The 25,731-nt window shown below is 52.5% G+C and overlaps 8 protein-coding genes across 8 annotated transcripts; 3 read left to right on the top strand and 5 right to left on the bottom strand.

The window, feature by feature from the left end:
* Positions 1–530: 530 nt before the first annotated feature.
* Positions 531–2,511, top strand: GMORB2_3314 (calcium channel MID1; the record flags this gene model as incomplete). The annotated part of the gene is made up of 2 exons (XM_035465290.1): positions 531–1,740; positions 1,823–2,511. 2 exons carry the CDS (start codon positions 531–533, stop codon positions 2,509–2,511), a joined length of 1,899 nt encoding a protein of 632 aa, XP_035318839.1.
* Positions 2,512–2,732: 221 nt separating this feature from the next.
* On the bottom strand, positions 2,733–3,241 carry GMORB2_3313 (uncharacterized protein; the record flags this gene model as incomplete). The annotated part of the gene is made up of 2 exons (XM_035465289.1): positions 2,733–2,990; positions 3,083–3,241. 2 exons carry the CDS (start codon positions 3,239–3,241, stop codon positions 2,733–2,735), a joined length of 417 nt encoding a protein of 138 aa, XP_035318838.1.
* Positions 3,242–3,735: 494 nt separating this feature from the next.
* On the top strand, positions 3,736–4,623 carry GMORB2_3312 (uncharacterized protein; the record flags this gene model as incomplete). The annotated part of the gene is made up of 3 exons (XM_035465288.1): positions 3,736–3,738; positions 3,847–3,991; positions 4,598–4,623. 3 exons carry the CDS (start codon positions 3,736–3,738, stop codon positions 4,621–4,623), a joined length of 174 nt encoding a protein of 57 aa, XP_035318837.1.
* A 112-nt stretch (positions 4,624–4,735) lies between these two features.
* On the bottom strand, positions 4,736–5,997 carry GMORB2_3311 (uncharacterized protein; the record flags this gene model as incomplete). Its single annotated transcript, XM_035465287.1, has 4 exons — positions 4,736–4,970; positions 5,160–5,557; positions 5,628–5,881; positions 5,961–5,997. The coding sequence occupies 4 exons, from the start codon at positions 5,995–5,997 to the stop codon at positions 4,736–4,738; spliced, it is 924 nt and encodes a 307-aa protein (XP_035318836.1).
* A 1,500-nt stretch (positions 5,998–7,497) lies between these two features.
* On the bottom strand, positions 7,498–8,383 carry GMORB2_3310 (uncharacterized protein; the record flags this gene model as incomplete). Its single annotated transcript, XM_035465286.1, has 2 exons — positions 7,498–7,928; positions 7,996–8,383. Coding segments are annotated over 2 exons (819 nt in total), but the record flags the coding sequence as incomplete, so codon positions are not given.
* Positions 8,384–15,254: 6,871 nt separating this feature from the next.
* Positions 15,255–15,989, bottom strand: GMORB2_3309 (IGR protein motif; the record flags this gene model as incomplete). The annotated part of the gene is made up of 1 exon (XM_035465285.1): positions 15,255–15,989. One exon carries the CDS (start codon positions 15,987–15,989, stop codon positions 15,255–15,257), a length of 735 nt encoding a protein of 244 aa, XP_035318834.1.
* Positions 15,990–16,556: 567 nt separating this feature from the next.
* On the top strand, positions 16,557–21,101 carry GMORB2_3308 (E3 ubiquitin-protein ligase SHPRH; the record flags this gene model as incomplete). The annotated part of the gene is made up of 4 exons (XM_035465284.1): positions 16,557–16,596; positions 16,674–19,859; positions 19,928–20,408; positions 20,480–21,101. The coding sequence occupies 4 exons, from the start codon at positions 16,557–16,559 to the stop codon at positions 21,099–21,101; spliced, it is 4,329 nt and encodes a 1,442-aa protein (XP_035318833.1).
* Positions 21,102–21,420: 319 nt separating this feature from the next.
* On the bottom strand, positions 21,421–22,807 carry GMORB2_3307 (cyclin-dependent kinase 7; the record flags this gene model as incomplete). Its single annotated transcript, XM_035465283.1, has 2 exons — positions 21,421–22,430; positions 22,591–22,807. The coding sequence occupies 2 exons, from the start codon at positions 22,805–22,807 to the stop codon at positions 21,421–21,423; spliced, it is 1,227 nt and encodes a 408-aa protein (XP_035318832.1).
* Between the last annotated feature and the right edge of the window lie 2,924 nt (positions 22,808–25,731).

Here is a 25,731-nt window from a genome sequence, read left to right as displayed (position 1 = left end):
AAGCGGCAAGTGACGCTATTCCCAATCAGTAACTTCCTACATACGCTGCCCACCAGATTACTAAGGTATCAATCCTAACAGTTTGAGCCTTGAGAGTACGAGAGCGCCTTATGTACGACTTATTAACGAGTAATATTATTTGCAGGAGATCCTGGAGAGGTACACTCCGCAACTTTACCGCATAAAATAATACTACTCCGTACGTAATTCGGTACGTTCCGCGTACCAGATCACACCCCCTTCGTATCACCAAAACCCACGACCTTTTCAGCGGACTCTTCCTTCTTGATGGGCGGCACAGTCAGTCGCTCCCTGTCATCTGTCATTTGCCAATGAGGATGCCATACGCCATCAATCATCTGTCAACAAATACACACACCTGTACACCCTAACGCCGTCGTCTCGAATCGAATATCCCAGCAGCGGCAGGGACACAAGCCTCCAATACTCGAGTGGTAACAGTACTACCTAGGAAATCCGTCACCTGCCGCCCCTACTTTCGCCTGGGAGGCAGGACCCGCGTCTATAAGATGCGGTTGAATCCATGGTTGGCGGTGTCCTTCGCTGCCATCCTGACCACCCCCCCCGCTATCGTCGCCCAGGCCGCCGAACTCGTACCATTCGATGCGACTCCCCTCGATACCGGGTTGAACCACCAGGGCCTCGGCGAACCGCAGCTGGCGCCATCATACGGAGACGACCTTGGCGAGCGCAGTGACGATGCCTTTCCATCATATGAACCCGATATCGGCCCGTTTGGGCGCAGCATCGTCGGAAGAGCAGCCGTCAGCGGCGTCCCCATCCGGTTGGAGCAACCGTCACCGCAGAATATCCAGCCCAATGGGTCGACGTGCCTGGTGGTGTTGAAAGACACAATATTCGGGACGAGCTCCTCCTCATCCAGCCGGAGACGCGACGTGCAGGATGGGGGCAAGCATGAAGATCATGAGCGCCGAGCCACGAACAAGACCATATACCTGTCATCGACGACATGTCTGATGCCCGGTCTAACAGACGTCAACGGAAAGAGCAAGCAGGCACCACAGCTGCAGCTGCTGGCGTCGACGTCGGAGAGCACGGGGTGCCCGACGAGTACCAACGACGTCGACGACGACATGTGGGTGTCATTCGACGAGGGTATGGCGACGCTGTCATTTAACGTGTCGGACAGCCCCGTCTACATCAGCGTGTTGGCACCCAATACGAGCGGGCAGTTCTCGGACATTTACAACGTGGAGGTGGCGGCGTCGACCGACTCGTACTACCACTCGTACGACGAGAACAGCGACAGCGACAAGGCGGTGCTCTGGATGGACAGCGACTCGAGCGCCGCCCTGCTTGTGTCGCGGAATCTGACACTCGACCCCAGCAAAACCCAGGAGATTATGAACCAGTCGGCCCCCTACGAGCTCTATGTCGAGAATGACGCCTACCCTTCCCTGAAGGGCATGCGGCGCTCCCTCTGCGCCATGCAGGGCCAGGCCCTCATCTCGGCTAACAGGGCCAACACGGGCCGGCAGAATCAGCTCGTCCACACTACCATGACGACGCGTGGGACCGGCGGCTTCCCCAAACAGCAATTCTACTTTGAGGGCCTCAACCGCACGTCCGTCTACACTGCTATTCTCGTCCAGGTGTCCAACTCCAGCGGCTCCGTCTCTGGCTTTGATGAGCGGCAGACAAGTGATGCGAATCGTCGGTACACGGTCTTTTCACCCATCCAATTCCGTACTCTTTCCGGTACATCCTTCCCCCCAACCCCCTATCCCTCCTTTCCTCACCCCTAACCCAAGAAGGATTGTGGCTGACCCGCAAAACACAGGCACGACATGCAAGATCATCACCGACCTCGACTTCTGCACGGACACGCAGTACGCGGTTCCCGGCGGCGGCGACAAGGTCAACGGGTCAGCGCTGGCCACGCTGTACGACAACTACGCGCGGGACATGTACGGCAACTTTGAAAAGGCCATGATGCAGGTGGCCTGCGAGACGGACGCGACGTCGCGGTACTCGCTTGCCCGCGGGTGCGACGACTGCAAGGAGGCCTACAAGCGGTGGCTGTGCAACGTGGCCATCCCCCGGTGCGAGGACTACACGAGCAGCAACGAGTTTGCCTATGAGCGCAACGTCGGGCAGCCCTTTCCCAACGGCACCCTGCTCCCGGAGAGCGAGCGCGAGGCCCTGTCCAAGACGCCCGGCCACAACTCGTCGCGCAACGCCTTCATCGACAGCGCCGTCTCGCCGGGCCCCTACAAGGAGATCCTGCCCTGCGAGGAGCTGTGCTACGAGGTCGTCCAGAGCTGCCCGGCCGTGCTGGGCCTCGGCTGCCCCCGCCCCGGCATGGTTGGCTTCGAAGCCAGCTATGGTCAGCGTCTGGATGACAACTCGCTCGTCACGTGCAACTACCCCGGTCAGCCGAGGACAAAGGTAGCCGGTGCCGTCACGCTGGTGCCATCTCTCGTCACCACGATTTTGAGTGTTTCCGTGGCAGTTTTCGCCCTGGTATAATGTTGATTTTCTATCATGAAGTGGCGTATGGGAGATGGGGTACATGCATGATTTTTTCTTCGGTATCAAAATGAGCGGCATGGCGTTTTTTTCATCATGTGTTGCATTTTTTTTCGTTTGGCAGTGCCGGGGTATGATTTGGTATCTATTATATTATACAAAGTTGAATGACTCCATGTCGAGAGCGGTAGAAGAATGGTCTTATCTGGGTGTACACGTGTTCATTTCGACTTTTCAGATTTCTTGAACTCTTCCACCTTGGATTCGAGATGAGAAATTGTGTCTGTATATGGCAGATTGTCAGCAAGTCTGTTATTCTCCTTCTCCTCATTCTCCCTCCCCCAAAACTCACCAGCCGTTTCGGCGCGTATCTCATCAGTCTCGAGCTTCATCCACCCAAAGTAGACGAGCTGGTATGTCAACACGGCGATGAGGAGGACCTTGGAGACTGGTCTGGTAAAGGTCTTGTAGAATTGTGCCTATAATTTTGTCACATCCTCAGCTCAGCCCTGTCCTCTGTATCTCCTTCTCTCTCTCCCTCTTTCTCCTTCGCTGGGGGAACATCTCTCACGGCCGGGTTTTTGCTGGGAGATTTGGCATCTTCCTTGGGATTGGATGGCGTTGCATATGACCGAACATAAGGGATTTGTTTGGTCCTGACGGTATTCAATAAAGGTGCCCTTCCCAGGGGGTGCAGCCTCATTAGGCGTATCGTTGTCGTTGATGCCATGCTTTCGCTGTCTGTGTTGTGAGTGAGTGAGTGTGAGTGAGTGTGTGTGTTTGTAGCTCGTCAACGTTGGTTTCGCGATTCATAGGAGGACAGAAACGTCCCCCCCCCCTCCCAAAAAGCAACAGACAAGAAACCATTCTTACCCATTCCAAAAATCATAGTGGCTGTGCACCCCGCGTTCAAGCCACATGGTCCCCAGTCAATCTGCCCCCCCCCCCCCCTGTAAAGGGGAAAAGAAAAGGAAGAAAAAAAAGAAGGAAAATCGGCTAAGATTATCGAAGCTTCCTTGAAATGACAGGACACCATTGCCTTTTACAACTACCACAATTGTACGGTACATGAAGGGGAGTTTGGCCACGTTTCTTAACTTGCTGCTGTAATATTACCAACTCCGACTTCTTCTTTCCCTCGAGGACTTCATCACAACCTTTTCTTTCTTCTTCTTTTTTTTACTACTACTACTGTCAACAACACAAAAAAAACCGTTATTCACAATGGTATGTTAGCGCGCGACCGACCGAGGGTTTGCACTCCTGCTGCCCCCCCCCCCCCCCCCCCCCCCCCCCCCCCTTTAGACCCTATGGCTAACTGGCAATACCACGTAGGCTGCCAATGGAGCTCTCGAGCAGCGCAGGCGTAATGCCAAGTTTGCAAAGAAGCAGGAGAACCGTATGGGAAAGTCGGAGGAGCAGCTCAAGACCAACAAGGCCAAGGTGGTGCGCAAGTCGCCCATTTCCCCCGTTTGGATGAGTATGTCCCTCCCTTTGCCCCCCCCCCCCAAGTCTTCTTCTCCAAGAACTCCTTGTTCTTCTTTTTCGTCTTCCTCTTTCCTCTCCCTCTGCTCCCTGCGCTCCTGCTAATATGGACCCCTATAGTTGTCCTTGGCTTCATCATCTTTGGAAGTCTCCTGTTCGAGGCCATTTCGCGATTCTTCTTCTAAACATCACTCCGCGAAACCCATCCTCCCCCTCTCCCCCTCGACCAGACGACACGCGACGCAAACGCACACACACACACCCACTCATATATACACATATACTCACTCATCCACGATTGCGCACATACATACCTCTCCTCTCTCTCTTCGTACTCCTACGAGATGAAGGGGGACACTAAGATGACAGCGTTGAGACCTGTTGGGGTCCGATATCGCAACGTTGTACTCAATTCACCATGTACAAAGGGGGCATCTTGCTCATTTCTTATCAGGGGGTGTTCTATTTTTGGAGATGGATATTTTTCTATCTTCCTTTCATTTCGTTTGTCTCATTTCTTTGTTACGGGGAGGGTTATATTTTAATTCCCTTCTTTTTCCTTCTTCCCTTCATTTTTTTTCCTCTTTGATTTTTCTCAAAGGTCCTGGCGCTATGCTGTCACAATGAAATGGTGGTGGCCGAGAACAGATTAGGAAAACGTGAATGCAAGCAATATTGTTGGACGTGTGAAAAAGCACGCGCGCGCGCGCGCGCGTGTGTGTGTGGAACGGAAGGAGAGCTATGCGCCTAGACCACGACGTCCAGGACCACCCTCGTTCTTCTGCTTCATACCATTCTCAAACTGTCGTTGGATGTCGGCCTCGGCCTTGATGGAGCTAGACTTGCTGCCGCCAGCCTTGCCAGATGGCCCCGTCGATATGCCGCTCTTCTTACCACCCAGGAGACGCAGCATCTTTTCCTGACGGGCCTTGCCGCCCTCCAGCTCGGCAATGTTCCACCGCTCAGCTTCCTTACTGTTGTCCTCGTCAGCGGTGGTGGCAGCGGCATTAGTAGGCTTGCTCTTCTTATTATCCTTCTTCTCCTTCTTTTCTTTCTTTTCCTCCTTTTCTTTCCCTTCCTTCTTTTCTTTCTTTTTCTCTTTTTCTTTCCCTTCCTTCTTTTCCTTCTTGGGTCTAGGTTCAGCCTCAGTCTTAGCTTCAGACGCAAATTCAGGCTTGACCTCGTCAGTCCTCTTGCGCTTTGCCTTCTTGTCGGTCTTGCTGATCTCGTCTTCCTCTGGCTTCGTAGACTTGCCGCTCTTTTTCTTATCCTTCTTCGTCTTGGGTCGGTGCTCTCCGGCCTCGGAAACGCTCAGGATGGACCCGGCGTCACTCTCACGGCGCTTCTTGAGGACAATTTCGTCTGCTGGAACACTGGCGGCCTTGTCGTCGTCGTCGTCGTCGTCGTCGTCGGCCACAGCCACATCAGCCCCGCCAGGGGCGTTGGAGGATGTAGACTCGTCATCGGAGGAGGAGGTCTCATCATCGTCATCGTCATCGTCAGCCATGGGGACGTCCTCGTCCTTGGTGGCGGGCTTGTCACCCTCCTGGGCAAGTCTCTTCTGTGGAGGGGAGAGTAAAGTCAGCATGTGATTTCCTAACCCAGTAGCGTTGGGGAGGAGAAGAACGGACCTGCTCAATCTTGACAAGCTGCTCGTACTGCCTGGCAGCCTTTTCTGACTCCTCCATCAGCCTGGCAGCCTTGACCTTTAGCTTCTGGGACCGCACGAGCAGCCTCCTCCTCCGGGACTCCATCTTGCTGGGTCGGTTGAGGATAGCCAGTGCCTTATCATCTCCCTTTTCTGCCGCGTCTCGCGCGCGTCTGGCCTCTGCTTTGGCCTGACGACGAAGCTTGCGGACCTCTGTCTTGCGCTCCTTCTTGGCCTCTTTTGAGTGTTGAAAGATTTAGCATATTCAAGTCTTTTTTCTTCTTCTTTTTCTTTCAAGATGGGAGATTGGACTCACTCTTTTCGGCCTTTGACTTGCCGGCGGTAACTCCCATGATGTCTAGACTTGTTTTCCTATCAGGTCCTGGATATAAAACGGATTGGACAATGGTTCGTTTGGGCAGACGAGCTGGAGTTGAAAGAATTTATGGGTCGAACGACCGTTGCAGCAAAGAAGGCTCGGAGACAAGACAGAAAGAAAATGATGGGTCCGGGAATTTCTGCCGGGCGGTGTGGAGATGATCGGTTTGCCCCACCAAGGCTCGAACCTCGACAACTCGTACTCGTACATGTACAAGGTTCCAGACCGATTACATGATGGATAGATACCACGAAAAGACTTGAAAACAGCAAGTTGGGTAGTAAACGTATTCTTGCCCTTCATGTCCAATCTAATACCACCATTATCGAGGCTTCGTACTATACTTGCTATTATTAGTAATACCCTCACCATCATGAGCGTCTCTCGCACCATCTTCCTAATCAGGCAACTGCACTTATACACCTCGAACCTCTTTCTCAACCCATCATAACATCATTTCTATCCGAAAAAAGGATAGAGAGGGAAAGGAAAGTAAAAGGAGTGTGTACAGACTATACTAGACCCGCATAGACCCCTATGCCCATTTCAGATTCAAAGTATAACCTATTTACCTGGTGAAACGACCTCTTAGTACTAGGGACATGTATTCTAGACAAGATTGAACGCCTCAGGTATTACGCCACGCCAGTTACATTCTCATGGCCTGTCTACCATGTGTCCATGATCGGAGTAGAAATAGACGTGGTAGTAGTATCACTTCCAGAAAGTCGACATTAACAGCAGGCGCTCGTACTAGCTAGTAGCTGTGCTGGTATTCTCCCCAACGTAAAGAAGGAGAAAGCAAGCCATATATTGACAGGTTCGGATTAGCACAGCTTTCTATACTCACACCCAACTTTGTACCATTGTACCGCGGTCCGTGACCGCCTCATATCTCGACCCGTCGTATTCTCAAGCCGTGTGACACGACAACAACTAGTTCTCACCCCTTTTCGATCCAGGCCTTCGTCTTTTTTTCCCTTCACGTTTCTCAGGGCCCAGGCACGAGTGAATGTCGGTGATCGAGATGAGGTCACATGGAAGCAGTGCTTGAGAATAACGAGTTTTATACGAATTATAACCTCGTTCGCCTCATTCACACACTCTCCATCTCTCTCCACAAGTCTCTCGTGTTCTTGCATGCTCTCAAACGTAGTAGATATATAGAAGCTGGCAAGCCGGAGAGAAGTGGAAAAGAAGGATGCCATCAGTAATGCATATATGTTCCAATAATCACATGCCTCGCCTTGCATGACATGAAGGAGATGAAGTCGGCTCGGAGTCACGAGTAGACAAAGAAATAGAAATTGAGAAATGAATCAAGATCAAGAAGCAAACAATGGAAGACACACACGCAGAGATGAAAGCACAAGAGGTATATAGTGTCAAGTTCTCGTCGTAAACCGCCAGTAACAAAGAAGAAGGAACGAGTAACAGAAGCTGTCATCGTCGTGTCGTAGCAGAAGATAAATCATCATAATGGCGACAGAGAGTTGTACCCTTGTAGGAATGCGTCGAACGTATACTGCACATTGGGCATATACGAGTCGTCGGGTAAGCTGCTCTCGTATCCCGACATTGCCTGTGGGAAAGCACATGGCGACGCCATGGGCTGCATCATCAGGCTGATGCTGCTCCTGCCACTGTTGCTGCTGCCGCTGTCCGGTACGCTCTCGTCGCCACCGCCGGTATACGCCGTGGTTGCGCGACCGCTGCTCCGCCTGCTCTCGAACTCGTGCCCGCGAGCGATGGCGTGGCCAAAGTTGAGCCCTCCCCATGGTAGTCCACACGGTTCGGTGCTCCAGGCAAAGTCGTCTGCTGTGGGTATGCGGTAGGCGTTGCCAGCGTTCTCTCTGTTCTTCGAGTCTCGGTCCGCTCTCTCTTTGTTTTCTCTTGCCTTCTTGCCTGTTTCGAATTTGTGTTAGCCCACATGTGCATCATCTTTCGCATGGGTAGAATGGGAACCACGTACGGAACTTGCGTTGTGCAATGCGATTCTGTATGCGCCGCCTCTCTTCCGGGTCCGTCACATCTGTCCAGTCCGGCTCCTGCAGTGTAGCCTTAGTCCGCCTGCTCCTGGACCGTGGCACCTCGGACTCCTCTGGACTTGCTGGCGATGCCATTGACACAGGAGAGCTGATGCTGCTGCTCGGTGTCGGCATTCTGAACTCTTTGGGCTCTTTCGAGACCCCTTTCTTGGCTGGCTTTGTTAAAGCCAGGGACTTCCTTGGTGTTTGGCGTGGGCTGGCAAAGGCAGACTTCGTCGCGTCTTCAGAGAAGCAAAAGGTCTCCACGTCGCTCTTATAGTCTGGGGATGCTCCCTTGATACGGACACTCGGCGGTGTCAAGGGTGTAGAGGCCTGGGGAGGGAGAGCAGAAGACATCGATCGACGTCCAATCCTCGCTGAAGAATCTGTAGGTTACTGGGATTCGTCGTCTATGCTTTGTTTCTCCGCCTGGACCCTGATGTCTTATGCGCTTGGTGCTCTTACGGCTGACCACAGTTGGTGCCGCTCTGTATTGCTTGTGTTGTTCTCAAGTCGGTCGGGTGGGACTGTTGTAGGCGTGCTGAGAGAAAGTCGTAAACTTGTTCATCCAATGTAGTTTACAGGAGTCGAGGAGCTGACTGCACGGGTCCCCTGTTATATTATATATATGACCCGCTGTTCGCGACTGCGGGGTGGTAAGGCGAGGCTGGCCTGCTTTCCAAGACCGACGAAGCGAGGTGGCAGCGGCCTATTCCGCAGGGCGCTACGGTACCAGGTTTGGCAAGAACAGGGGGGGAGGGGTGTGAACAGACTAGCCTGATAGATTAAGGAGATCAGCACCTCAAAACCCCGGTATTGGGGACTAGCACAGCCCGTATTCCGTATTCCGTCCTTGTATCCGTACATCCAACTGGGACACACGGCAACATGTAAAACCCGGAATGCTTGTCTGACGAGTTGGGGGCCCAAAGAAGATGCCTCATGTAATGCCCAGTTGTCTCTGTATGCTCGCAATATATGCCTTCAAGGTGCCTCCGCACATAATTGGATGCCCGATGGCCAGAATACTATCGAGAATCAGCGAGTAAATGACACTTGGGTATTGGGTGTCGTTGACCAACCACAAGGATCTGTTAGTATTTGGATCAATGTCCACATACTGATGTCTACGTATCAATGATCACATTCACCAAGGTTCTCGTACCCTTGATTTGCCTGGCGGGAATTCGGGAAGGCAAGGCACGCGACAATATTGATAGTCGCCCGGCAGGCAGACGGGACCATCGTAATTGTACTCTGTACACGTACGATGAACAGAAAAATATACTGCACACCCCTCCCTCATACAATACATATTTCCGTCTCGCCTGAAAGCCGATACCCCTGCTGGGAACGGATTCAGTGTAACAGAATGGGGGGGGGGGGGGGGGAGGCGTGTGTCTTCGGACAGGCTAGGACGACGTGGAACTGTTAGCCCGGTCCAAACTCTGGCATGTCGCAACGGATACGCGTTATTAATCAACTTATTAGCAGCGTCTATGAGAAGGGCACTCAATCGGGTGGCAGCGGTTACCCGCAATCCAGGATGGTCAGTGTGACTCTTTCTTTTTCTGGATCCCCAACTTCTGATCTTCTGGATGGAGAAAAAGGTGCACGCACAAAGATTGAGAGAAGAGAGAGGTCAAGGGGGGTGCATGTGTCTCTCTCTATGTCACCTACTTGCCATATTCGTGCTCTCGTGTGTGCGCTGTGCCTGCGGGTTGTAAACATCTGCGGTGAAGGTGTAGGTGCAACAACCATCTACTCTGTACTCTGAGCACTGATGGTGCATGGCTTTGGTAGACCGTCAGCGGTACAGGACCCCTACAGACCATATCATGGAGTCGTGGACTATGATCGTCGGCCGATCCAGCTGGAATGCCACATGGCAGACATTGTACATACTCGGAGTACTCCGTACTCAGTAGGGGGAGATGGTACGTCGTAAAGCCATCCCCTGCAGATGCCGGCCTGAATTCCGAGCTCTGGGGGATATTCCTCCATCTGGCCGCCCATGACCCTGCCAAGCCTATATTTGTAGCCATTGCTTTTAGCGTCATTTTGTAGTTTTCATTTCTCCATTCGGCGTGTTGCTTCTTTCGTCGTTTCGCTCCCACACCTCCACACCCCCTAAGATGGTTTGGTTACTCAAATTCAAGGTCACGCGAGTCTAGATGCTGTCGGTGGTCAGCCTTCGAGTTCACTTGGTGCAAAGTCAGTCCAGTTATCACAGAGACATGGACACAACAACCCACCACACCACCAGTCGGGGGGGAGGGGGGAGGGGGGGACAAGAAAAAATGGAGAGATGAAAGTCATTGCAGAGACGAGACGACGTGAGACAGCGGCCCAGGGCCAGTGGTCTAGTGTCAAGTCGGTGATATTAGGTCGGCCGCCAGATGGTTCACAGCATCACGGTTGGCCGCCTTTGATGCGGATGTGGTAAGACGCCGCGTGAGCTGGGTCCAGTGCGGCAGATACGAATAAGGGCCGACATTGTGTGTGTGTGTGTGTGTGTGTGTGCATGGTAACGTGGTTGCGCGGGTACCAGCTGTTAATCCGGCTCGTTGGTTGTTGGTTCGAGGTTCGAAGAGGAATGAGGGAATATACTTGATGCGAGTACGAGGTTTGAGGATGATGATGATTCACCAGGGGATGGGAAAAGGATTGAACGCTTTTGCCTGGGGCTGTCGTCTTGGTACCAGGGAAGGAGCGTTCTGGTCGTAGTTACCATAACGCGTAAGGTGCTGCCTTTGTAAATCTCGTGACATCTTTTTATCACTAGCACTGCTGTACTACAGCTAGCTGTACGGTACAACACTAGTAGTAGGTTACCTGCAAGCTGCTACATGTACAGATTACAGTCTACTATTACTATATGTATATACTGCCGTCGCCATTCCTTCCCTGCCTCGTCAATCCCCTCTGTCGCACCTGCCCGCCTTGTTTTCAGGGCCTGGTCCGATCCTTCCCAACATGTTTAGCCTGTGCTCCCCTTTTTTTCTCTCTTCTCTCTCTGTCTCTCCTCCTCCTCCCCGTGTACTCATAGGGATGGGTGTGTGTGTGTGAACTCTTGCACAGCTCTGGACTAGTCTACATGTATGGACGACTTGGCATTGCCTCATAGTACTGCAAGTACGAGTACCACATGTACGACGCAATAATGAGTACGGAGTACGGTCTACGAGTACGAATCCAGGACGCCCACTCTACATGCGCTTAGCGGCCCTCTCCAACCAGGTCAATCCTTACGCGATTGGCCCATTACGAGTCCTATGCGATTGGCCCATACAAGGCTTCCTTAATTTTAAGCTCGGGCGCAAGGCATTCTCATCCTTGTCAGTATTTCTCTCACAATGTCCCATGTGCGGAAAACCTGGAGTCAAGCGAAGATACAATGCGGAAGAGTGGGAAGAGTGTTACAATGGGGGCGTCAAAAGAGTGATCACGCCCTGCCTGACAAAGGGTGACAGCCAGCTTACGTCTTCCATGTCACACTCCAGGTCAAACTCCGGACCGTAGCTCATGACGTACATGTGCCGTGTCGCGTACCTACAGTAGAGGGGTTGCCGAGGGGTCTGTCACTCTTGTCACCTGGAGTTCTCTTTGACGCCACCTCTGCCAGTTTGTCGGCTCCTCCGTGCCAAATATGGCATCGAGTACGACATCTTCACGACCCTGATTCCCGACTTTCCGACTCTGCCAAGACTCTTATGTATGCCGATCACCGTTCTCTGTCCTGGCCGGGCGTTGTGTGTCACTCCAAGTACGCCGTCGAGCGGTTATGCATCGGTGATTCTGCTATTAAGCCTTGTTACGTATAGTGTTCCCTACATGTAGAGACTGACACGGCCCATTAACCACTTTCTACGTGTTATCTCTCCTTCTCCCCCACACACCACTCGCATAGCAGCCACGTATTGACGCCTGTTGGATTGACAGCTGAATCTCAACAAGCGAATGAAGATGGCCACCTATGAACGGCTTCAGAACGATCCTGTTTCCGGGGATCTATTCCACCGAAGGATCCTGACTCCCAATGCGCTGTGTCCACACATCCAGAACTCTGCATTTGTCGCAATTTAAACAGAGAATATTGCTATATCAAGCGAGAAGATTCGTTTTCGCAGCCAATTCAGCCTTGCGTACCTTCCTACATGGTGCTATGACACACATACTGTAGATCAGCCCATCTCACACGAATTTTCCAGAATAAGAAGATATAATCCATGGCCATCGTAATAAAGCTAAGCAAGGAAGAGTGACGGAGGCTTATTGGTGCCAGGAGTGGCAAAGGTTTGCCAGCTCGCCGCCGGTATCGGCTAAGTGAAAATCAACAGGTCGGCATTGGACTATTAGAAGAATGCGTCGTTGATCTCACCAAGGGGAGTAACAACAATCCCCAGGAGAAGCTTGTCTTGATGGGATTCGAGCTTGCGGTCGAGTAGACATACCTGTACTACATTCCCCAAAGCGACACCCTTCTTCTCAACAAGGATTAGATTCTTCCTGATATCGCCAAATACATTGCTTCTGTTGGCGTCATCCCAGGTCTAGTGTCTCTACTCCAGATCTTTCGGTTCCGCTGAAAAGATATGAAGCCGAACAATAAGGAGACGACTCTGGCCGGAACTGCTGACAACGCTGACAATGATACTGTAGCAGCCTGTGCTCTAGCTGCTTCTCTCTTACACCCAGAGACTTATGCTCCAACGGCAATGCTGCCAGATTACCGGAATCTTCACGAGGCGAAAGGCAAAGGATCCTACTGCTACGTCCCCAGACTGCAGGATATCTCTACCGTCGCCATCCACGCTTAGGATCTGCAGCCGTTCCCACCAGCGCTCAACTCGGAGATGAAACCGGCTCCTGTTTTCCCTTTTTCTTCTCTTTCTCTTTCACATGTTCCTACTTGACCGGCCTTGGTGGCAGTAACTCGTCGTGCGTAGATATTGTATTGCGTCGGGTACTATATATAGTATCCGACGGATGCTGCGTCCGTCGGTCCTGCTCCTTAAAGCAGCAGGGTGCAAGAAAAGCCCGTTCACAAATATGGCCCTCTATGCAACGCCTGTTGGGGTCTGAGAGGGGGGCGCCACACGAGCGGGAGCCTTGCGTTGACACCCTCCTTCCAACAAGTCGCATACATGTACGTACGAGACCGGAGTACAAGTGACGGAAATGGGTCGAATCAAACAATTGCCGTAACTCGGTACTCATTGTCAGGTGTATATGTAAGTCCGAGTATGCCTAGTATGATAGAGCATCTGTATGTATGGAGAACATAGAGCACTCCTATGTAATAATGTGGAGTATTGGTATAAGACGGGGGGGGGGAACCCGGCCCCATTAAGCGATGATAGAACGGAGGCTTTCCGTGACTCAGAGCGGTACGGATACACGTGCGCTAGTGCATTCCGCGTTTCTCGCTTATTCCTCCTCCACTCATCGTGGAAAGTAGATTTTCGCTAGTTTCTCGCGGGTTTTTTTCTCTCTCTCCTTTATTTATGTTTTAAGTTTTTTTATTCTGTTTTCGCTACCTTTTCTAATGAGACACTCTTTTCTTGTCATGGGTTCAATCTGATTGTACGGAGTATTACAAGTGACCACTGTTTCGTACGGAGATCTACTCTCTAGTATATGTCAAAGGGTCAGTTGACAATAGTAGTACGCAGTTAATACTTGGTACTACTACTTGTACGGCTTACATTTCTTCATGTCTAATATGAATACAGAGAGAGTGTGTGTGTGAGTTGTACAACAGCTCTGTGTCGATGGTCGGCGTTCTTGGGACTTGATGATTGGCAGCTCGCACAGGATTCCCAATCAGGAAACGATCTCACCGCCCCATATGGGTACGGCATATTATTATAATCTGCAGGTCGGGAGGGTGTGTATATAGTGATTTGAATCTGATCATCGGCCGCCGCATGCAATGAAGTTTGGGAGTCCTAGGCGCAATGCAGAGCCCGGCTGTTGTTTTTTGCTTTTGTAGAGAGAGTGTGTGGGACGACTTGCATGCATACTCGTACATGTACGAGTAGTGCTGGCTGGTAGTGTATGCACTCTCCTACGCCCAGGGCTGATTGCAGTGGCTTCCATGTCTCTCCTGAGCTGTAAGAGCCGCATTCTTCAGGGTTTCTGGGGCATCCAGCATATGAGAGAGAGGTCAAGAAGATACCAAGGAGGAACTCGGCAAGCACAGCTACACAATGTTTCACCAATGGTAGCCAATACTTGCCATGGCAGACCAGACGGCGAGGCCTAGACCGTGATTGCAGGACCATCTTGATCCTTCTTCTTTTTCTACTACTCAAGCTAATAGCCAAGAGTAGATTGAGACGAATTGTCTTGTGCTCACACTCGTGGCTGCAGCTGCGGCCTCTCTGCGCGACCCAGAAGAGTTCGGTTGGCAGAGTCCCGGACGCCACATGTCTATAGGGTAGTCCGATCTGTACCGCCCAGCTGTGTTGGTGGGACGTCGTCGGAGGTTGAGTCGTCGAGCACTTGGGGGGCCAGTGCCGTCAAATTGCGAGGTCTGCTCTGAAGCTCCATTGTCAGCGCGTTGGGCAACAAGCGACCGATGCCGAAGCAGTATTGAGAGTGGAACGATGGCCCGCGAAGCTGGAACGATGGCGAGGTAGATGTTTGCTTTGACCATCATATATAGCGTTCCATTGCTTCCACGCTCAGTAGTTGAAGCTAGAGGAGTCACTGTCAAGATGAGTATATGTAGGGGGGAAAAAAGCGACGATGCACTCTTGGTAGGGGTTCGAAGCTAACGGTATTCCTCTCTTCTACTACTCAATGGCCAGCCAAGTGGGTGGGATCATATGATTGTGTGTAACCACAGGCCTAACCTTACTTGTTCGCCTTTTACAGGCGAATCCGAACCTACATATGTGCTTACCGGTCATGGTTGCTGCGATTCAACGGCCAAGCTAAAGGTGTCGGGATATATTTCACACATATTTGGCACGGTCTGGTAGCCTGTAGTGCTCTGATCCATCGGCAAACGCCAGGAAATGTATTGCTTCAAGTAGTACAAGACATGCGTAGTAGTAGTAGTAGTAGTAGTAGTAGTAATAGTAGTAGTGGTAATATACATTACCCAGACCATTCCTCCTGGTCACAAGTAGCTGAAAGCAACCGCCCCCCCTCCCCATCTTAGATGACAATTGCAACCGACAGACACACAAAAGTTTTACAGCTTGGACAGGATCTCTGCTTCCCTCTCGGCCCTGCGCTCGGCTGACCTCTTCTTGAAGCGGACCTCGGAACGCCTCCTCTCACCACCGTCAATCTTGCGGCCCTGGCGGTCTTCCCACATACCCTCAGTGACCTTGACGCTGGCGCCGCTCTTGGCGAGCGGAATGGCAAAAGGTCCGGCAATCGTCTTCTCACCCCGGACAGTGTACCCGAGCGGCCGGGGCAGGAGAAGCTTCCCGCCAGCAGCAGCAGCAGCATCCTCGGCGGCACCCTCGGCCTCGGGATGGGGCACGTTGACGACAAATCTCGTCTGCTTGACCTGCCCGGCGGGCGGCAGCGCCGTCCTGAGCACGGCCTCGCCGTCCTTGACAAACTCAAAGTCGCCCCCGGGGCCCAGGTCGCCCTTGCGGTACTTCTGCATCCACCGGAGCAGGTACTTCCTGTTGCGCGCCGGCTCGATGCCCAGCTGCTGGAGCTCCGGGCCCGTCAGGGAGAAGAGGGACTCCCACGTAGGGAACTTAGACGCGTGCCTGCTCAGCCCCCGACCGATCAGGGTCAGGAAGGTCGGTACGTCGGGCACGAACGGTCGCGGTGGGGGGATCGGGTGCGCCTCTCGCGTCCGGTGGAGCCATCGTCGTGCCGTCTGCCCGCCGACCGCTGCTGCTGCCGAGAAGGGTTTTGTCGTCGTCGCTGATGCCATGAAACCCAGGCATGGCCGCAGTCGCTCCATCCTGGTCGTCATTTTCTCCTGGGGGGCTTTTCTCGTCTGTTTAGGTGGGAATAAGTGGTCAGATGTTGCGATTCCTCCTCCCGGAAATGGAGTGTCGTGTGGCGGGAGCTCACCTGGGATCGACAGGGTGTGATGGTAGACGGAAGCTTGGTCTCCAACTGCTTCAATTGTGCGACCTGTCCCTGTCTGCTCGTCTGTGAGACGCCAAAGGTCGAATTTTTGCCCAGGGGACTCCAAGTGACTAAGCTGTAGACGTGGCGCGGGACTTAGCGCCACACATGCGCGCCGCCACATCTGTCAGCAGGGGGGAAGGCGCGGTGACGCGCTTCTAATATATCGATTTGTCGTGGGGTCTTTCCTTCTATGGCTCTTTTCTAGAGTAATACGGATTTTGTGACCAACAACCCTGGCTCAGAATGGACCAGGTTTTACCCATTAACACTCGGTCGCATTCTCTTACCATGCAGCCTTCTTCATCTGTTTCATCCTTCTCTTTGTTTGAATATTTGCACCCTCTTACCGTTGTAAGTCCGGATACCAGGACCGTCGCTGTCCTCGTACCTCGTCATGGCATTCCGGCTTCGTCCCCAGCCTGTCGACATTCACGGTATAACTCCTCATTTGCACCCCCCCCCCCCCCCCCCTGCTGCACGTCTATCACTGAACTGATTCTTGTTGCGCAAGATACTCTGCCCTGTGAGATCATCGACCACATCACATCTCTGCCAACTTCCGAACCTGGACATGCGGCATCAGACGAGCATTCATCGAAGCGCCGGAAGCTCGACCCAGAAAGGTCCCGCTTTTGCATCGCGACAGGAGCCCTATCTTTCCAGCGAAGGCTCCCCAGTCCCGAATCGACACCCCGCGTAGTGGAGCGCTCTGGTGTCGGCACCTATGTCCGGGCCTTCCTGGAAGATCAAGATCTCTATCTTACACTGCGCCCAGTGTTGTCCGGGGACAGATATTTCAAGTTTAAGATACCCCTCTTGTCGCAGCACATCAGCGATGATGCCAGGAAAATCCTTTCCATCGACACGCCCGTGCAGACCAGCTCTCCTGGCACGGTCTTGACCAATGTCGACGTTGTCATGGAACTGAAAGGAACGTTGGCGTCAATACATCTCGACTTCCAGCTGTTCTGGAGCATTACGCTTTCGCCATGGGATGGATTCGGCAACAACGAGGGGTACAAACGCACAGGTTCTGTTATCGACACTTTCTACCCTATTTCTGATGCGCCCACAGCCGCGCGGTCTCCGATGGACTTTTACGAGTCTGCCTTTATTCCAGACAAGCAGGACAGCTTACCACTATCGATCGATATTCCTGACATGGATGCCACACTGTTTCCGTACCAAAAGAGGTCACTTCAGTGGATGCTGAGAAGGGAAGGGGTCCAGTGGACGGGTTCAGACATAGAGTCGCTCCCGGGAGAGATGCCTGCACCGCTAAGCGAAAGCTCACGAATCGTCCAAGACAGCACTGGCCGGGACTTGATTTTGAATGACGTCTTTCACACCGTCTCTGAAAACGACGAGCCTTTTAAGCAGGTTGAGAGGTCTGTTCGGGGTGGAATTCTGGCCGAGGAGATGGGACTCGGCAAGACGCTCGAGGTCCTTGGTCTTATCCTGCTGCACCGCCATGAACATGTGGAGATGAATAGGTCAACACCCGGTCTCATTTCAACCGGCGCGACCTTGATCGTTGCACCAGAATCTCTGCGGCAGCAGTGGATGTCCGAGATATCGAGACATACACCTGATCTGCGGCTTGAATTCTACCAAGGATGTAAGCGCGAGGGAGGTCAGGGAGATGCGGTGGCGAGAAGACTCGCCCAATGCGACGTTGTTGTGACTACATATAAGGTTCTGTCGTCCGAGATACACTTCGCAAAGGATGAGCCTGAACGTTCCCGTCGTCGGGAGCGCAAATACGAGCGACCAAAATCTCCCCTGGTCCAGATCATGTGGTGGCGGTTGTGCCTCGATGAGGCCCAGATGATCGAGAACGGCTTCAGCCAGGCAGCAACCGTTGCCCGCACGATACCACGCTTCAATGCATGGGGGATTACAGGAACGCCAGTCAAAGACGATGTCAAAGACCTCTATGGCTTGCTAGCGTTCCTTCAATATGAGCCCCTCTGTTCCGCGCCGTTGCTTTGGCAATCCTTGATCAACGGCCACAAACCCATTTTTCAGAAACTCTTTAACACAATATCGCTGCGACACACAAAGGCGCTGGTGCGGGATGAAATCACTTTGCCTCCTCAACGGCGCTTTTCCATCAGCGTGCCGTTCAGCGCCGTGGAGGAGCAACACTACCAGTCTCTGTACAAAGAGATGACGGAAGCATGCGGGGTGGATGGCGAGGGCAATCCAGTCGTTGACGAATGGAATCCCGATGAATACGCAGAGATTATGAGAGTGTGGCTTGACCGTCTGAGGCAGACTGCACTCCACCCAGAGGTTGGAGCGTACAGCCGTCGCATTCTGGGTCAGAATAGGACTCGGCCGATGCGAACAGTGGAGGAGGTCCTCGATGCAATGATCGAGCAGAGCGAAAATGCCATCAAGGTGGACTACAGGATGCTACTATCCCACAAGCTTACACGGGGACAACTCTTTGAAAACTCTCCACGCGTCAAGGAGGCTGCCATGATATGGGAGGCTGTCAGGAAGGAAACAGGCAGGATGGTTGCAGATGCCCGCGCCGAGTTGAAGGCTGCCCTAGGGGACAAGAGGGCCAACGGTGCTGGGAGCAGTGCTCTTGACAGGGTTGAGAATTCTGGCGGTTCGGACGATGATGAAGGCCCAGGCTTGCAGGGCCGTATTGCAGAGCTACGTCGCAAGCTACGGCCACCCTTGGAATTGCACCACAAGGCCGTCTTCTTCTGCGCCAACGCTGTCTTTCAGATAAGGGATAATAAGGATATGACGGAGCCGGATTCGGACGAGTTTCACAGGCTCAAGAAGCTGGAAGAAGAAGGCTACGACGAGGCCAAGAAGATTCGAAGGGAGATTCTTAGGGAGACTCACCGCAAGGCAACGCAGCTCATGAACCAGATCACGCGCAAGGCCAACGGCCAGTCGTTTACCGAGGTCTCGGAGCTCGTTGTTAAGGCAGAGAGGGGCATCGAGAGCGGCCGCATCATCGACAGCCTCGAGATGCTGTATGGGAGTCTCAACGACCAGGCTAACGTGATTGATGAATGGCGTGAGCATGTGGTCCAGCTTCTGTTGAAGCCCCTTCTCGATGAAGAAGAGGACGTTGAGACGACGGGAGAGGAAATGGGAGATTCGGCAAAGATCCAGGAAGAGCTCATCATCTATTCGCAGGTCCTGCGAGTGGCCGTTGCCGATCGCCAAGACGCCATGACAGGGCAGACCAACGAACTCGCGAACCATGAGGCTCAGGTGTCTATACGCATGGCCAAAAACGATGAAGGGCCGATGCCCGAGAAACTTCTAGAGCTCTTTACGCTACGAGACAAGATCAAGCCCCAATTGGGGCCTCTGTCTATGAGGGGGGCTATCAGCGAGCTACGCAGCCTGGTGATGAGGCTACGCAATGAGCCTAGCCAGACGGACCGTGTGCGCATGGAGCTCAGCTTGGCTTCTAAACTGCTTTCCGAGACGCAAGCAGCGCTCAGCGAGCAATTAAAAGCCTCGGCATCCCTCGAGTCCGAGATTGAGAGCTTCCGAGCAACGGTGAATGCGCGGCTCGAGTACTACCGCCAGCTTCAGAGCGTTTCTGACAGCGTGCTGCCATATGAAGGCCCCAAGACCGAGGAGACTGCGACCAAGATGGCCAAGAACGAAGAGGACCTCGAGCGCAAGCTCGCTGCGGCACAGGCCAAACACCGATACTGTAGGTGGCACTTTATTTCTCTCTTTTCTTTATTCTCGTCGGCTAACTTATTACACTACGTATTGCAGTGATTCATCTCAAAGAGGCAGGTTCCAAGACTAACGAGCCGCGGATATGTGTCATCTGCCAGATGCCGTTCGAGATGGGTGTCCTGACCATCTGCGGACACCAATTCTGCAAAGAGTGCATGATGACGTGGTACAAGGCGCACCGCAACTGTCCCATCTGCAAGAGGCACTTAAGCGTGTCGCAGTTGCACGACATTACCATGAAGCCTCAGGAGCTTCGCCTCCATGGTGACGAGACGACGAGGGGCGAGAATGACAGCAGCGATGGTGGCGGTGTCGCACAGGGAGACAGTCGGGACGACGGTGACGGCATAACGAAAAAGACGATGATCTATTCGACATTCAACGCTGAGAAGCTGGCAGAAATCAAGAATATTGAGCTCGAGGGGCCGTCATACACGACCAAGGTGGACACGTTGGTGCGTCATCTACTGTGGTTGCGAGAGGTTGATCCAGGGGCCAAGTCGATTGTATTTTCACAGTACGTCCCTTCCCTTCTCCAGCTCATGCTTCTCTTCTCGGACACATCGAGTATTAACCGAGACACAACAGATACAAGGGCTTCCTAAGCGTCTTAGCAACAGCATTCCGACGATTTCGCATCGGTTTCGCATCCATCGACACGCATGGCGGGACGACACGCTTCAAGGAGGACCCGTCAGTTGAGGTGTTTCTGCTGCACGCGCGTGCCCACTCGAGCGGCCTCAACCTGGTAGCAGCCAACAATGTGTTTCTGTGCGAGCCACTGGTCAATACGGCGCTGGAGCTGCAAGCCATTGCACGCGTTGACCGCATCGGACAGCAGCACGAGACGACGGTGTGGCTGTACGTGACGTCGGGCACGGTCGAGGAGAGTATATATAATCTCGGAGTCAAGCGACGGATGGAGCACATGAGACGGACGCAGTCGAACGGGACCAAGTCAAAATCACGGTCCAAGGACAAGGGCAAAGGCAAGGGCAAGGACCCTAGGTCTAGGGGCTCGACGCCCGAGCTGTTAGATGCCAACCTCGAGGCTGCCAATACACTGGAGCTCGAGCAGGCGACACTGTCCAAGCTGATGAGCAAGGACAGGTCGGCTGGAGAGATGGTCGACAAGGGAGACCTGTGGGAATGTCTGTTTGGACATGTGGGTGGTTCGATCAATGGCAAGTCTTCTGCCAAGAAGCATTGATGATATGAAAGATGTATGATGGTTGATGATTGCAGGGTTTCATGTTTCTTGTAGAGGTTTATTGTAGTTTATTTGAGATACCCGGACTTGATTCCTGTTGAATGTTGAGTAACTCGTATAGAATTCATTCAAAAAAAAAAGATTAGAAGTTTCTTTTTTATATATAAAAAAATAAGTAAATTCGCCACCTGGCCCCCTTCCTTTTTATATGCCATGCCATGAGATGCGCCATGTGAAGAGAGAGAAAAAAAGAGGAAATAAAAGTGAAGAAACCCCCAAATAGTCACCATCAAACAAGAAAAGAAGATGGAAGAAAAAATTAAGCGCCAAAGTTGAGCTTTCTAGCAACCTTGGAGCCCCTGTCATCATCAGTAATGCCAGGCCTCCTCTTGAGATCGGCAGCCATCTTGTCCTCCCCGGCCTCGGTCTTGCGAGGGAGCTCGCCCTTGGGGGTAGGTTTAGGATCGGCATGCCACCAGGGGTGGTTGAGCATCTCGCGGGCGGTAATGCGGGTGCGGGGGTTGAGGGTGAGGGTGCGCATGAGGAGGTCGACGCCGTGGGAGCCCACGGTGCCGAAGCGCATCTCGTACCAGTCCTTGCCGCGGACGGGGCTGGCCAGAGGCACGGTGTACTCCGGCAAACGGGAGACGCCGGGCCAGTTGTCATCGTTTGGGGTGCCGACGGCCTCGCAGATGAGGCGGATCTGGTCGAGCTCGGTGCTGCCGGGCAGGTAGGGCGCACGAATGACGAGCTCGGCGAAGACGGCGCCGACGGACCAGACGTCCACGGCACCGGAGTAGTGCTTGGCGCCAAAGAGGAGTTCGGGGGGCCGGTACCAGCGCGTGATGACGTTGGACGTCATGACCTGGTGGGGGTCGGCGAAGCCCCTCGCTAGGCCGAAGTCGGCCAGCTTGACATCGCCGTCGGCCGCGATCAGGAGGTTGTTGGGCTTGATGTCCCGGTGGAGCACGAAGCTCTCATGGCAGAACCAGACGGCGCGCGTGAGCATGCCCATCCAGGCCTTGATGTCGGCGGCGCCGTAGCGCACCCGGTCCGTGTCCCGGATCAGCATCTCCAGGTCCCCCAGCGGGAGGTACTCGAGCACTAGGTTTAGGTTCTGGTCCTTGGAGGAGAAGACGGCCAGGAGGGAGATGATGTTGGGGTGCTGCAGCTCCTGGAGGTGCTTCAGCTCGCGCACCGCGTCCGGCGCCATGCCCTCCGTGTACTCCTTCTGCACCTTGATCTTCTTGATGGCTACCAGGCTGCTCGGATCGGCGCGGAGGTGTCCCAGGAAGACGATGGCGTATGTACCTTCTCCTAATTTCTTGCCTGTTTTATATCATGTGTCAGTCTTTTTTTTTTCTTCCTTTCTTTTCTTTCCTTCCTTGTTTTTATTCTCATTATTATTATTATTATTCAGTCCTTGTATATTTTCCACGCAGAAAAAGATAAATCAGAATAAATGAAAGGTAAATGTAAAAATCCATACCCTTGACATATTTCCTCTTCTCCTCCTCATTCATCTGTTCGGCCACATCCAGCGTAGCAGGCACACCTCCCGAGACGGATGGCGGCGGCGGCGGCCCGGTAGGCTTGGGCGTGACATTGGATGATGTGGGACCCGATGGCACGAGAGCCTTGAGGGGCGACGACACGGCGCGCGAGGCAGATTCGACCGTGTGCGTGACGATGGGGGAGAGCGCCATGATCCTTCCTCTTTTATTTTATTTTTAGTCGTCGTCGTCGTAAACAGTCGTGGCGGGGGTGGGGAGCCGCCGGGGGGGGGGGAGAGGAGCAGCAGCAGCTCCTTGTGAAGGCGGTGCTGGGTGGCGCGGGCGAGAAGCTGATCAGTCGGTGGCTTAGATATTGTCGCGTTGATTGTCGGATGTGTTGAGTGCATCAATTCTCTCTCACATGGATGAAAGATTGTCACCAAAGTCGCTTGAGCTCGGAGAAGAGGAGGTCAACAGATATCGTGATATCTCTTTATCGCAACGTCTGCATCTTATCGGATAAGATTGGGTGTATCTTTTATCGATTATGATAAGGCTACCCCGTCGTCTCATCTTAACGGCTGCAAAGCGCGAATCAGGGACAACACAAGGACATTTTGCCGGATGCAGGTCGTGATCCACCCTGACACATGCACAAAAACCATGAATCATTTACCTATACGGAGTAATAACATGGGAGTCCTTTGGTTCTTTACGGAGTGGAATTGATCTCTTTTGCGGAGCAATCCGTAATATTTAAAGCTGTTAACCACTGGTCAGTGCGACGCAACAGGCTCATTTGTCGCGTTTTACTCCATTTTTTCTTCCATTTTACTCGATCAACACTGCGTGATGTATATGACTAGGTACAAGGACTTGGACAGGGGTTTTTTTTCTTCATGCATTTGTTTTTGTAAGACGAAAAAGTAGAAGGAAAAAAACAAGAAAAAGATGTTACGGACAGCTGTTACAGACTTTGCACTCCGTACAGATCGATTAATCTCGTTCCTCGGCCGTCCTGGAATGTGCCGCTCCGCACTCCGATTCTTTCGGCAGTACGGAGTGTTCGCTGTCCGAGTATCCGGTGGTGCCATCCAAGAAAGGCATCCATCAAGGCAAGCTTTGGGTAAGAGGGGTTGGAGGTTTGGGGTGTAAGGATATACGGGGCTGGGAGGATAGTAATCTACTGGCTACATGCTTACAGTATATTAGCATCTATAGTGTTGTATAAGTACTTACGAGTACAGTGGTATAACAGGAGTAGTATTGCTATCATGATTACTCTTCACCCTCTTCTTACGAGACGCAATACTGCAGCATTAGTGCTCATAGCCACCATCCCGGAGCATCGCAGCGTATGAGTACCTGTAATACAGGTTACGAGTACATGCACGCACACTGCACTGCGCTTCCCACCTGCGCCGCCGGATTACGTGCTGCGCGTCTGATTTCGTCCTGAAAAAAAACATGTCGCTCAATGTAATACTGAATGAAGGAGGGGGTGGGAGCTGATCTGCCGTGCGTCCCGGTCGGCACTTGACAAGGAGGAGACAAGGGTTGGTGGGGGAAGGAGGACCCAAAGAGTCAGCAATTCAGGGACATTGGAATTGGAGGAGGAAAAGGATCACAATGCTTGAATGTTGCTGGTGCAGATACTCCGCCGTAACTAAGTTCCCAATCTTGACTCCTGACCCTCGCGTATATGTACTGGAAATTGTACATGTATTAGATTAAATACATGTACGGAGCAGAAATACGTGTATCGTATTGGTGTATTGGTGTGTTGTAATATTGACATGAAGGCGGAGCAGAACTGGGATTTCCCGCGTCTTTTCCGTCAATAATGCCTCTCGGTGACCGTCTCAAATAGGGCGGGGGGCTCGGGCTCCGTGCGCCGCAGCAGCACATGGTTAATGCCGGTCGTCTTAGTGAGGATAACATGTACTCTCGTACTTTCGTACTCGGAATTATTACTCGGTAATCTGGGTCCGTTATCCGTAACGTACGGCAATAAGACCTGTACAGGTACTGGTATATTACATCCTATAATGAGTGGTGGTGACTTACTGGTGGCAGGGTACATGTACCTGTATCTGTATATGTAAAGCCCATCCATCATACCAACGATCCAGGGCAAATGAATGACTGTGAGACTTTTTTTTCCCCAACCATGTCCAGCCGCGTTGGTGTGTGTGTGTGTGTGTGCCGTCTGTTCCAAGTCACGGTCACGGTCACAGTCGCGGATAAGTGAGAATGGCGAGAGCGCGTCGTTGGAGACGTTTGCGGATGTTTGCAAAAGCCACAGCCACAAACGATGTGGGGGCGTTAGCGTTGGGAGAAGGGAAACCAAGCCTGGGCAGATTCATTTTCGAGGCAGATTCTGTAAGTCCGTGATGGTGGCATGCTTCGACGCAATGATGGGGGTATGGACTGGGTTGGCGGTGGTTGTGAACATCTCTAGCAGAATATTGTAGGAATTGTGTGCGCGTGTGTGTGCAGATTATAAGGGGTAAAGAATGAGAGTGTGGGAGGAAGAAGAAGAAAGAACAGGAGCAAGTGCGAAACATTTGAAATGGCGTGACGTCACGGCTGTATTTTCACTCGGGCCAGACGGAAGGAGCGACGGACCCGATCTTTCCATGTCAATCGCCATCTAAGCACTCGGTATTAGGCCTGTTCCCGCCTATTACATGCCCTGAATACCCCATTAAGAACCGTGAAGGGGACCGCCAAGGGAAGCCGTCCGAGCCTTCTGTAGCGCTGTACGAGTAGGAACCATTGGGCATGTAGTTATACCGCTGTGAGGCTATGTGCTGATGCTGCCATCACTACTAGTCAGTACCTCTAGTAGCATTGCTAGTAATACTACTAATAGTAACCGCTGCAAGAGGCCCAGGCCAATCCGTTACAAATCCACCTTTTCCAAGCTTCAAGTTAATAATACTCGTTTTATGTACTCTCTTCTTCTTTTTTCTGGGTCTCTACTTTTCCAAATACGTACTCAAATGTCTCTCCATCTTTCTACTCTCTCCATCTTTCTACTCCCTCCCTCTCTCTCTCACACACTCTCTCTTTTCCCTTTTTTCCCTTTTTTATTCCCTTTTCTCCTGTCTTTTTTTATCCTTTTTTATCCTTTT

Source organism: Geosmithia morbida (genome assembly GCF_012550715.1).
Source record: "Geosmithia morbida isolate 1262 chromosome Unknown scaffold_17, whole genome shotgun sequence".
NCBI classification, from domain to species: domain Eukaryota; kingdom Fungi; phylum Ascomycota; class Sordariomycetes; order Hypocreales; family Bionectriaceae; genus Geosmithia; species Geosmithia morbida.
The sequence above is the reverse complement of the archived record's forward strand: the minus strand, read 5'-3'. Positions and strand labels throughout refer to the sequence as shown.